At 34.3% G+C, this 12,591-nt stretch overlaps 1 protein-coding gene across 1 annotated transcript; it reads left to right on the top strand.

Annotated features, from left to right (window-relative positions):
- Positions 1–2,320: 2,320 nt before the first annotated feature.
- LOC121428857 (protein FAM166B-like) lies at positions 2,321–9,666 on the top strand. The gene is made up of 7 exons (XM_041625722.1): positions 2,321–2,417; positions 3,373–3,518; positions 5,127–5,225; positions 6,068–6,237; positions 6,909–7,056; positions 7,760–8,074; positions 8,540–9,666. The coding sequence occupies exons 1-7, from the start codon at positions 2,365–2,367 to the stop codon at positions 8,626–8,628; spliced, it is 1,020 nt and encodes a 339-aa protein (XP_041481656.1). The 5' UTR covers positions 2,321–2,364; the 3' UTR covers positions 8,629–9,666.
- The last annotated feature ends 2,925 nt before the right edge of the window (positions 9,667–12,591 follow it).

The raw sequence follows: 12,591 nt of genomic DNA, 5'->3' as shown, positions 1-12,591 counted from the left end.
CTTGATTTTTCAGCGCAATTAGACGTAACTCTTTCAACAACGAGCCTCAGGGATGGCGTCTAGACCACAGTTTGCCACCCTCGGCCTTTGCCCGAGTCACGTGTATACAAAGTGGCTATATGGGATAAGGTTTTCTTCGCGCCGGCCGGCCTCATGACTCGACCTCCTGTCCTCGGCTCCATCCCCTGATAATAACTACATTTATGTGAAATGCTGGGGTAGTGACTTTTAACAAAAAAAAACTGAAAGATATAAAAGCTTAAATCTATTGGATGACCTAGTTAGACTAACTTACGATTGACTGTATCTTTGTTATATCGACACCTGAAAAGAAAAGAAAGAAAATATAATTGTTCTATTCCTAACCGACCCGACTGCAATACAGGGGCCGCGGAACGGTTTTCAAAGTGGGGGGATGAGCCAAAAGTGGGGGGCTGACCATGCTAAAAATCACAATCGTATGGTCATTTTTGCGTTTTTTGTACACGGTTTTGGAAAAAAGTGGGGGGGGGGGGGGGCTGAAGCACCCCGGTTCCGCGGCCCCTGCAATAGATCGCATTTTTCTTGTTAAGACATGAAAGAAATTAGGAAATCGGTCCTTGTCCTATATCACCATGACATGACCTATGAAATTCCGGTGTACATTAACAAACTTACCTTTATCTCCTTCTCTGCTTTTATCTCGTCATTTTTAATAGGACCACTGATTTTTTTTAATCTTTTTTTTTTAAAGCGGATATTTTTATATGCTTCTCCTGACATCAAATTAGAGGCCAGAATATTTTTAAGGGGGGGGACAAGACGACATTTTTTCTCAATCTCCTTTTTATGCTCTTCATTCTATCTTCCATGCGCTTTTTTTCTCTCAATTTTGGTTTCCATTAGGACGATCCCCCCCCCTGCACTGTAAAACTGCGGTGTTAAAACTGACACAAATTGGTGTTAATAGAGTACCATACCCTGAGGTGTTAAAATTACACCCTAGAGATTAAACGTAACACAAAAGAGTGTAAATGTAACAACAAAAGATGTTGTAATAACACCTATAGGTGTAAAACTAACACCACGAATGTAATACCTGTGTAAAATAACTGGTGTGGTCCTCTATGTACACCGGTTAACACCACAGTTTTTGCTGTGTGCCTTTCCCATTATAGCGCGCCCATAAAACTCCCTTAAGGGTGAAGTCCACCCAAGATAATTAATGATTTGAATCAATAGGGAAAAGTCCAACAAGCATAACGCTGAAAATTTCATCAAAATCGGATGTAAAAGTTATGACATTTTTAAGTTTCGCTTATTTCTCACAAAACAGTTATATGCACAACTCAGTGATATACAAATGAGAAAGTCGATGATGTAGTCCCTCACTATTTGTTTTTTTATTGTTTGAATTGTACCATATTTCAATCTTTACAGATCTAACAATAATTAAGGACCAACTTGACTTAACTATGAACTGTTAAAATAATGGTATTCCGCATGTTCAGGGGTGAACAAAATATAGTTCCACATGACAATGAGGAGAATTAATGAAAATTAGAATTATTCATATTTCATATAATAAGATACAAAAGAATTAGTGAGTCGATGACACCATCATTTTGCTCATTTGCACACCGACCAGGATGCGCATAACTGTTTTGTAAAATATTATTAAGCGAATTAATGCCATAACTTTCTTATTTTACATCCAATTTTGATGAAATTTTCAGAAGTTATGCTCATCGGATTTTGCTCCTTTTATTCAAGTCAATCTTTTGTTAGGGGTGGACTTGTCCTTTAAACTAATTGTTTTTACTATATCTTCTATTAATTCGGTATTAAGATATCTGTATTTCTTTCTTCCTCCCTTTCTTCTGTCGTGATAATGATAAGTGGCAATACACTATCATACTGCTCAACATCCAATCAACTGAGTTAAACTGATAATAGAAAATTTGCATAAAAAACTAATAATCGATGAAAAATTGTCACTAATCATTAGCCTGACAGAACTAGGATATGATAGTCGTTCACAAATATCTTATCATTTCAGTTCAATTTTCTGAAACACCGTACAACGCGCGGAGCGTTATGACGTCAACAATAGGATGCGCGCGCAGGGATATGTTTACATTAATTTTCAGCTTCATGTTGAAGAACTAAGTCGCATCGTTTACACGCATATTTACCCACTCACCTATTATCACCAAGACACTGAATTGAAACGAACATTGTATAGTCTTGGTATTATAAATCTACAGTACAAGATAACAAAAGAGAAATTATAGTGCAAATGTTAGACTGCTGTGGCTTTAAGAACGGAAAATAATGGCAACTCGGAGTGAATCCAAGACAGTGGCTGTACAAACCAATCAGAGTATGATTCCAGGGAAGAGTATTCTGACTAACCGAGAGCCTTATCATACCCCAGGGTAAGTTCAAATTTGATTTGTAGGCTGGGGGTCAGGTGTCCGGACAATTTATATTTTTGAAGCCTTCTTGTTTGTCTTTGGATTACCCTAAAATATGAATTCAATAGTTGTAATCATCTTCTATTTTGTTCTCTATAATATTTCCTACATTTTGTACTAAAATTTGATGAAACTTCGCCTGTAAAATTTTTCAAATGACTTCCTAAAATTGATTGTCCGGACACACAACCTGTCCGGACACACAAACAACTGGGTATAATTACACGTCCATGTTTGATTGCTCTTCATATTTATAAACATTAAAAAGGCGATTATTCTCGTAAAACTATGAAGCTTTTCGAACAAAACCTATCTTGGCTATAATAAGAACCAGCAAACATTTTGAAATTGTCTGACATCCAAGCCCGCATTGTACTTGTTAGACTTTTAATTATGCATCAGATGTATACGACCCGGAGATCTGCAGGACTATACCTACCCTCCCTTACAGATGATGATGATGATTAATATTAAATATAAATATTGTTTACCGACTGGAGCGGCAAATGGTATTCCAACGAATGTGCATTTTGTTTCTGATTATGACAGTGTCTAGCATCTGTTTTTTCTATCAGTCAAAACTAAAAATTGAAAATAATATCGGAAAAAGTTCATGTATCAACTTCCAAAATAAATTTACAGGTCTAGATTATGTAGTCCTTTTTTCAGCAAGGAAATAGGAACCCTGTGCGTTTTATACTAGGCCTTACCCCGGGGCCTTACCAAATCAAACTTGTCAATCCCCTTCCCCGTGACTGATTTTTCGAGGAGGAATTTTTATAAAAGGACACCAATACGTCAACAATATTATTGCAGGCTTATTGAAAGCAAACGGACGGATGATGATATGCACCGCGTTTCAAATCGGTTATGAAAATAAATTATGTTTTACTTTTCTGTCTTCTCATTTTTCCAGATATTGTGGTTTCTGCCCTCAATTCAAATTCCAAATCGGGGAGACTTTTGGTCGGACAACGACCCGACTATTAAAGGACCCACACGTACCCAAATCAGACAGGACTCTTCTGGCTAATATCAAACCAATTTCACCAGGATATCCAGGTATTAATAAATATGTTTAGATGCAATGTTTCAGACTAAGATAAACAATGGTAAGCGGAAAGGATGGCTGAAAATATAGATCAGTGAGCAAAAGTTAAGAAAGGGAAAATAACGTTTAATAAGGGAGAGATGAAATAAAAAGAAATAGACAAAGACAGATGCATAAAATAAATATGTTGAGATGATATTGACAAAATATTGTTATGTGAGTAAACGAAGCATTAATGTAATGATTTCATGAGCTACTGAGCTTTATTGCATAAAAATAAGAATGATATAGCATAAACTTTTCCGTCGTGAATAATGATCGTCGGAAATACCAATGTATGCCTTATTTTCGAACCTTGTCTTATAAGTCTGCGAAACTCCCCAAAATACTTTTTTCACCATTTCTCTTATTCATACGTTAATTATTGTTAATTATGCCCTAAATGTCTGTTATTATGCAAAAGAAATGAAATGTATGTTTAATGGATGATTTTTTTTTAGTTTAATAATTGATATCCCCCTGTGGTTTACTGTTACTCTAGATTTATACACTGCAAAATCTCCGATGTTGATTAAACACCAGCCTGGAATCTATACACTAACAACAAGAAACGTTAACTTAACATTTGAAAGATTGGAGGAGTGACAACATTTTCTAAATGTTGCATTTACCACAAATGGTTCTACCCAACACTTAAAATGTTGGATTCAGCTTTATACAAGGTTGGATGTAACATTTGGAAAAGGTTGTCACTCCTCCAATCTTTCAAATGGTAAGTTAGCATTTCTTGTTTTAGAGTGTATAGATTCCAGGCTCAATTCCAGGTCAATGTTGATTTAACATCCGAATTTTTAGAGTGTATGTCCACACCACAGAGGTGTGAAACAACACCAGTTTGGTTTTGGTCTAACACCAGATAGGTGTTTATACAACACCAATTAGTATCAAAACACGAGTCGGTTTGTTTCCAAACTGGTGTTGTTTCAATACTTCTCTGCATAGATTCCGGGCTGGTATTAAATCAACACCGGAGTTTTTGCAGTGTACTGCTAGCCCCTTGGTCGTTTCTTTCGCTTGCTTATCACCGATTGAGAAGACCCAACGAGTGTTTAACCAATGTCATTATTTCATTTGATATTTCCGTTTTATTGAGCATTAGCTATAGAAGGGCGGATCCGGGGGCGAAAGGCCCTTTGCACCCCGATTCTCCTTTTGGGACTTGTCAATAATTTAAAGCATTTATCTTTGACTAACTGCTTTTCCAATGGTGACCTTTGATTTTTTTTCTTTGTTTTTGTTTTTATTTTCATTCCCATTAGGCAGAATATTCACATCACTGCTCCTTGTTCAATACTGGTTTCGCCCCTGACGGGCTCGGATCCAGGGAGCCTCCCCCCCCCCCTTTGAAGTTGAAGGCCTTCATTTTTTCGCTTGTCCAATTTTATTTTTGGCACGAAATATCCTTCATTAGTGGTTGAAAACCTTTTTTTTTTGGGGGGGGGGGCCTGTCAAAATTTTCCTCCAAAAATTTGCCCCCCCCCCCTTTGGAAAATCCTGGATCCGCCCCTGGCCCCTGGGATATCATTTGCAATCAAATTTTTAATCCTGATGTCTTTCAGATCGGAACACTCCAGCCGGGAAAGAACTTCTCTTCCAATCTCGTAAAGCCAGCTTCGGGGACCAGAAATTTACTGGCCAGATGGTCCCGGGTTATACAGGTACAAACAGTGCACAATTACTTTTGAATTGTTAATATAAATAACGTTAAACTAAATATTCAAAGGTTCCAATATCATATTATGGTATAAGAGGGAAGAGTCTAACCCGTAGCTTGGGGAGAAATAAAAATCAAAGAATGAATGATGTTCATTTCATTGATTGCCTTAGAAATACTTCATGATTTTGTCATTTTATAATTCCCTCTCAATATAATGTTTAAATTTCTCAATTCTTTCCTATTTCACTATAAAAACTCATATACAGAAGGGGCAGCGGAACTGTTTTCAGAGTAGGGGGGGGCTGATTATGCATAAAAAAATCACAATCCTATGGTCATTTTCACGTTTTTGTACACGGTTTTGGAAAAAAAAGGTGTTTGGCAGCCATCCCCCTCCATTTCCGCTTCCGCGGCCCCTGTAAAGACAAGATTAGACTCAACCGCTTCACCAATTGACCTTATTTATTTTTGTATTAGATATATAGAACGAATACAGTACGTCACGTGATTTTGTATCTTGAAATAATTTTCTACGAGTAATTTTGTAAGCATGTGTTGAGAGTCGACATTTTGAATAAAATGCCAAGCGAGGAATAGCATTTAATTTATACATTTCAACTTTCAAGTACTTTGATAAGTTGTATCCCTAAAACAAGGGAATATAGATTAATTGGAAAGAATGAGTACATTAGAATATCATTTAGTGGGGGTAATGTTTTTTAATGTTTTAAAATTGGGTGATCTCTTGGTCTATTCACATCGCCAGTGTTTTGGAGGATGGTTATTAATAATGGAAATTATTTCTTATCATTATTGAAAATCGATATTTACTTTAAACTGCAGGTTATATACCCAAATCCCAGCATTACTATGGCAACCGTTATGCTGAAGGATGCCGGGATGCTATCGCTTCATTTGAACAAGATCAACAAGGAGAAAAGAAGAAGAGAGATAACATGAAAACAGTTCAACAGGTCCAGTCTGGAAAACTGAAGCCTTCAACATTACCAGAGGTAGAGAGTTAAATCCTTTTTTATTTGTACAGTTTCTTTTAAACTGTTTTATAGCAAACTTTATATTAAAGGAAAATCATTCACGACAACGAGTCGAGTACAGACCGATCAGAAAATTATTACGTATTTTTTTTATAGAATACCAGCGGTCAGACTTAAGTCATTTTCGTTCCTAGAAATCACAAAGCTGTATATCTTCATTGATCGGCAATTATATGATATGGTGGACCTTCACAGTGGACCTCTCCATTTCCAGCATGTTATTTTCAGCCACAAATATCAAATGATCCATATTAAGTTTCAAATGTATAATTTAGATGAATATATTGTGTTACATGTTTCTTTTAAATTATTACATTTCAATTGTTATAACTGTATTTATGATGGATTTTGTCTACTGTTTTGTTGGAAATGAGAAAAAAAATAAAACTGAAATGGTTATGTTTACTGAATTCATGCAATATGACATTTATGTGTTTTTTTTATTGGAAACAATGATCGTGATCGTTCTTTATTTCTTTTGTATTCTTTTTAGTTTTTATGTTTTGTGTTGTAATTTTTAATTTTACTTTAGCTTTACACATGATGGAATAGAAGTGTAAAACAAAATCACAAAAATATCCTACTTTTGTTGATGATTTTCTCTCCTTTTCCTTTATTTTGATATAAAGGGAACAAAAGTTTGTCGCTCTTGCCCTCTACGCCAGCTACCAGACAACAAACCTGGTCGGTTCAACTACGTTTCTGCAAATGAGAAACAACATTCTATGTCACCTTACTACATGAAAGATGATAACCCACAAAAATGGTTCATGTCTGGTAAGTTATCTTCACAAAAGGAATGAGAAGAAAGAGGAAGGAGGGGGGAAGAATGATGATGACGATGATGATGGTGATGATGATGATGGTAATGGTGATGATAATGATGGTGATGATGATGATGGTGATGATGATGATGGTGATGATGCTGATGGTGGTGGTGCGATGATGATGGTGAAGATGTTTACGATGATGATGAGGAGGATGATGATGATGGTGATGATGATGATAAGGAGGAGGATGATGATGATGGTGATGATGATGAGGAGGAGGATGGTGATGGAGATGATGATATTGGTGATGGTGATGATACTGATGGTGGTGGTAATGTTGATGAATGAGACGAAATTAAGAGGAAAAGAGGTTGAAGAAGAACTTAAGAATTTTATTTAACAAACCCAACACTTAACAGTGTCATAAACATTTAAGCAGTTTTATGCAAAATGAATGCTAACTTTCTTAAAATATAATAATAATAATTGTTACTTCAGATAAAACTTTACCGAATTTGTATATAAGTCCCCGCTACCCCCCCCCCCCCCAGCATTAGATAATATGGACAATACACATGGCATCATGAGCAAAATTAGGACCCCCCCGTTAAAAAAGGTTGTCAACACTTTTTTATAACGTCATTTCGATGATGACTATAATAATGAAATATATACTCTCATATATCATTTTTTGTTATTTTGATAAACAGGCTACACGGGTGATGTACCTAACGCAAGGGATGTAATTGGCGCCGGATATCCGGTCCTAACCAACCGAGCTCTAGTCAAATTCACCAATGACCCGAATCACCGTATGGTCCCTCCTGATGAGGAATGTTGTAACACGGATGCAACCGGTAAGGTACCTGTTGGTCCTCCGGTTCGTACCGGTCCTACCGCGGGTAAACTGCCCCCGATGCAGGAAAAGATAGTTGATGAGATGAGACGACTTTGTGGCCGGCAGCTTCCGGTCATCTATCCGATTGAGTCCGGCTTGGTACCGCATTACACTGGACATATTCCAGGTAAGCTTGCAGTTCCATCGTAAAATAACACCAATACAAACATTTTAGCAGAAGAGTGAAGTTGGTCAGACTCTGTTAGAATTTCCCTGAAAAAATGATTTGTAAAACCCTTCCTTATCTCCCATCCTCATGTTTTAGTCTTTATCCCAATATTCTCCCATTTTTCTTTCTCTATATTCTTTTTTATACATCTTCTCGTACGTCTACTCCCTTCAACCTTTTTAAGCATTTATTTTGTTTTTTAACTATCCAGTATCATCTCTATATTGAAAAAATATCAATATCGTGTACATAACCTCATAAATACTTCATTTAATACTGTCATTCATTGTTCAAGTTTTAGAGTATTGGCAGATATTTTAACTTGTTAAAAGTCTATGATTTGAAATAGATTTCCATGCTTACATGCATGTCATTAAGGAAACTAAAACCTGCTTTCGTCTTTTCATATTTTTTCATCTCTAGGCCAAAAGTTCCGTTATGGGACAACTTTTGGACACAGCACACGGAATGCAAAACGGGAACCCAACAAAGCGTGCAGTCGATCTGCTTAAATATTTACTTTCTTCAATCACTACAATTCTTCAAAGGGATCAATTTTTTGATCAATTTAATATCGTCATGATGTTTCCAGTTTGTAAAATAGAATATTTCAATGTTTTACGTATATATGTTTAAAAATGTAATTGGATATTCGTTTTGTAACCCATCTCATTAGATTTTTGTATTCAGAAATAAAATATTTAGAAGTTATTCACCCTTCACTAGGTTCACTGCCATTTTGGAATACATCCAAAACAGATTTAGTATTAGACAATAAAAAATAACTTTATATGAAATGATAGATTGTTGAGTACATTTACTTCTTAGAGAAGAGAAATGATCAGGTGCATTGTATATTACAAGGTTTTTAGTAGTTTTTCCAAGCAGTTTAGGACGCTCACTAGTGAGGTTATTAATATCTAAACAAACACACTCATTCAGAAACTATCATTGTATATACCCTTCTAACAGAGCAGTGTCAAGATTACAAATGACAACAAAAACATGAAAGACTCAATATCATATAATTTTTCACTCAGGACGGAATACACTTTATTGCTCTTTTTTTCTATAGAATATGTGCAAATGCATACAAACCTTTTACATATATTTAAATTTTATAAATTGATCAAGGTATATAGTGCTTTTTTTTAATTATAATTTAAAAATTTCTTTCATTGATACTACAGGTTCCATGAGAAAGAGTTTGGTAGAATTTCAGAAGAATTAAAAAAAACATCAAGTAATGCGCTATTGCATGAATAACAAAATGCTAAGTTGTTATTGCAATAACAAATAAAAAAAATCATTCAATACATAATCTGTTTAAAAGCTACCGGTCTATGAGGTGTCTCAAGTTGTGATAAATCACAGGAGACTGTATGGCATATCTTATAAAAAAATAATCAGTGGTTGATATTAAGATAGAAATTGACCCCCCCCCCTCGGCCAAAAAAAAAAAATTCAAACCATTTTCATGTTGCAAATTAATTTGTCAATAGTTTCTCTGTGCAATATGTGGTCTGTCTCCAGCATCTATTTGTTTCTTTTAAAAACTGGCAAAACATGCGACTAATAGGTTCTCATCATATAAGTTCTAATTATTTAGTCTAAAATAAATAGAAATTTCCCTCAATTATGCCACTTTAATTTCACATTTAAACTCATTTTCTTTTTACATAAATCCAATATTTCACAATATCTTATGAAATATGAATTATGAGTGATACTTTATGCCTAGCAAATTGAAAAGTAAATTAGCAAATTTCAAAATGATTTTGCTAAGTTGTTGTATAAAATTCTATTCAGCATATTTGTTCAATTAATTTATAAAGAGAAATCGGTCACTTATTTCAGCAGATGTGTAGTAATTAGCTTAAGTGGGTGAGAATGTGCCTATGAATGTTTTGAACAGAAATATGGCACAATATCAATGCTGTGGATCATCATCATCACTTATGAAAAATATACATACAAATTTAGATTGATAAAAGTGAACAAATGAGCATAAACTTAATATGGAATTGAGATGGAAAGAAGACAGCACATACTTAATTTAAAAACAGAATGTGTAATTTAGCCCATCCAGCATATACTTATGTGGGTCTACCACTGACATAAAGCTGTAAGGTTCATCAAAAAATGGGAATATATCCCAAAGTCAAAAGTAAAGCAACAAATGTAAATAAATCAAAATATGTACAAAAGCTGCAATACTGAGCCTCAACAAAGGCACTGGCCAATACTGGCCAAGTCTGGTTTACCTTTAATAGGCCATGGTTCAATGATGTGCTACACTTATGGAAAGCCAATATGTCAAAGATGACATATTTTTTTTTGATAGGCTCTTTACTTGTGCTTGTCATGGTGAAGAATACTATTTAAAATGTTATTCCCAGACATTCATGAATGATTTCAGTGTCAAATTCAATTGAACCGGTGCTGTAATAGATCTATATTGCGATTGGCTATCCATAGTTTAACCACAACTTGGTACCAGGGTTTAAATAAAACCAGAGTGCAGAATACAAGTCTACATGACATTGGTTTAATCTACAAATATCTATGAAGAGTTTAGTTGCAAAAGGGGTTAGGTCCACTTTGGACCATTCCGAGAAAAAACATGTTTTTTATTCTCACTTATTGCAATATTCTTATGAGAAACTAAATTGTCATGATGTACTACCTTATCATGTGATTATAAAATTGGATATAAAAGAAATCTACCTGTCTTCATTTCTTTTCTATATATTTAAAAAAATATCATTGTGGACCTAACCCCTTTTGCAAGTAAACTACAATGAATCCAATTTCTTTTGATTAAAAAAGTGATTTTTCTTTGCCACTTTCATTCACGTTTTCATTTGAATTTCATATTTTCTTTGCCATTTTAGTTCACTTTTTAATAGGAATTTCAACTTTTCTTTGGTATTATCTTACAGAGCTACTAAAAATCTATACCTTGAGACATAAACATTAAATTTGATGAAAAATGGACCTAACCCCTTTTGCAAGTGAGCTCTTCATATGATGAAATCCTTTTACAAGCTTCCATATATGGTTGAGATACAACAATGTCCTTAGCAGTGAATATCACATCTATGATGCACACAAATTAATAATTTGACTAACATAATGCACACACAGCCCATTCAAAGAATACATATACATACATATTTACCTAACATATACAAATTTTATCTACAGCAGTTCTTTTAAGACAGTGTACACTTGCTTGGCATAATTAGGCAAAACAACATCATACTTCAAATAATCAATAAAAACATTTTTTTTACTATTTCTGAGGCAAACATTGTAATGAGAGTTTAACACTTAAAAGAAATCACTTCAGATTTTAATGTAAAATATGTGAATGCATAAGACTGCATAAGATTGTGATTTGAATACCGGTAGCGCTAATCTTCATTGAATACAGATTTATGTAAATAGAATGAATGTGTTCAAATCATTTTAGACAAAAACTTGATTTAAAAAATGTGCAGTCAAAATAATTCAAGAGTTTAATATACAATGCGAATACAGAATTTTGTGATTAATCATACCTTCATGACCTTTGACACGATTTCAAAAATATCAGAAAACAGCAGCAAACTCTAACACAACACCCAAACGTAAATGAAGATAAATAAGATTTTTTTTAAGCAGTACTGTAAATAACAACGCTGAAGACGTTAGGATTCAAATCTAAAAGTCCACTCACGTATATATATAAACCACTCTTTTCTGTACATAAATGAGTGAAAGACATTTGTTTCAGTAGAAGTATAATCATCGTTAATTTGGAGGCAAATGGTGTAGGGGAGACCGGGGTTAGTTGGAACATGGGGTAAGTTGAAACATTGTACTTTTCTAAAATGCCTGTAAAATAAATTTATGCAATACTGCCCTCAATTTATTGCAATAATGATTCAACACTGTTGTATTATTAATAGCAATAATTGAGGGCAGTATTGCATAAATTTATTTTACAGGCTTTAAAGAAAATTACAATGTTTCAACTAACCCGGTCTCCCCTAAAGAGGAGTCCACAGTGATATCATGCAAACATTTTGATTTAAAATATTTTTTCTTAAGAGGCATCCATATTACGAGAAATGTATCATAAAAATCTCATCATCTTTTCATCTTTTCCAATAATTCTTAAGATTGCTTTAGTGCTCATTCACAGCTTCCTTCAGAGTTCACTACGGCAATTAATTATACCAAAAATATTTTCACAGTATAGTTGAATAATTTAAAAAAAAATGGAACTATACAAGTATTATTAACTCAAGGCATCAGGGATCTCAATTTTTAAAACTAATCCTTTCAGCTGGAGATCTCACTGACCATGTTGTATATATGTATCTATTTTAATTTGTTGTCTATATACATGTACATGTAGATGCCTACAATTAAATCAATTACAATGTTTTTGGATTCAATGTGATTTAAATACAATCGTTTAAAGGTAA

The sequence above is a fragment of the Lytechinus variegatus genome, chromosome 15, assembly GCF_018143015.1.
Source record: "Lytechinus variegatus isolate NC3 chromosome 15, Lvar_3.0, whole genome shotgun sequence".
Classification (NCBI taxonomy): domain Eukaryota; kingdom Metazoa; phylum Echinodermata; class Echinoidea; order Temnopleuroida; family Toxopneustidae; genus Lytechinus; species Lytechinus variegatus.
The sequence above is the reverse complement of the archived record's forward strand: the minus strand, read 5'-3'. Positions and strand labels throughout refer to the sequence as shown.

Excerpts from the sequence above, each read along its gene's own strand:
- LOC121428857 (XM_041625722.1), top strand. The coding sequence starts at position 2,365 with ATGATTCCAGGGAAGAGTATTCTGACTAACCGAGAGCCTTATCATACC. Across the intron at positions 3,519-5,126 it reads AATTTCACCAGGATATCCAG|ATCGGAACACTCCAGCCGGG; the intron begins GTATTAATAAAT and ends GATGTCTTTCAG. Across the intron at positions 5,226-6,067 it reads GATGGTCCCGGGTTATACAG|GTTATATACCCAAATCCCAG; the intron begins GTACAAACAGTG and ends TTTAAACTGCAG.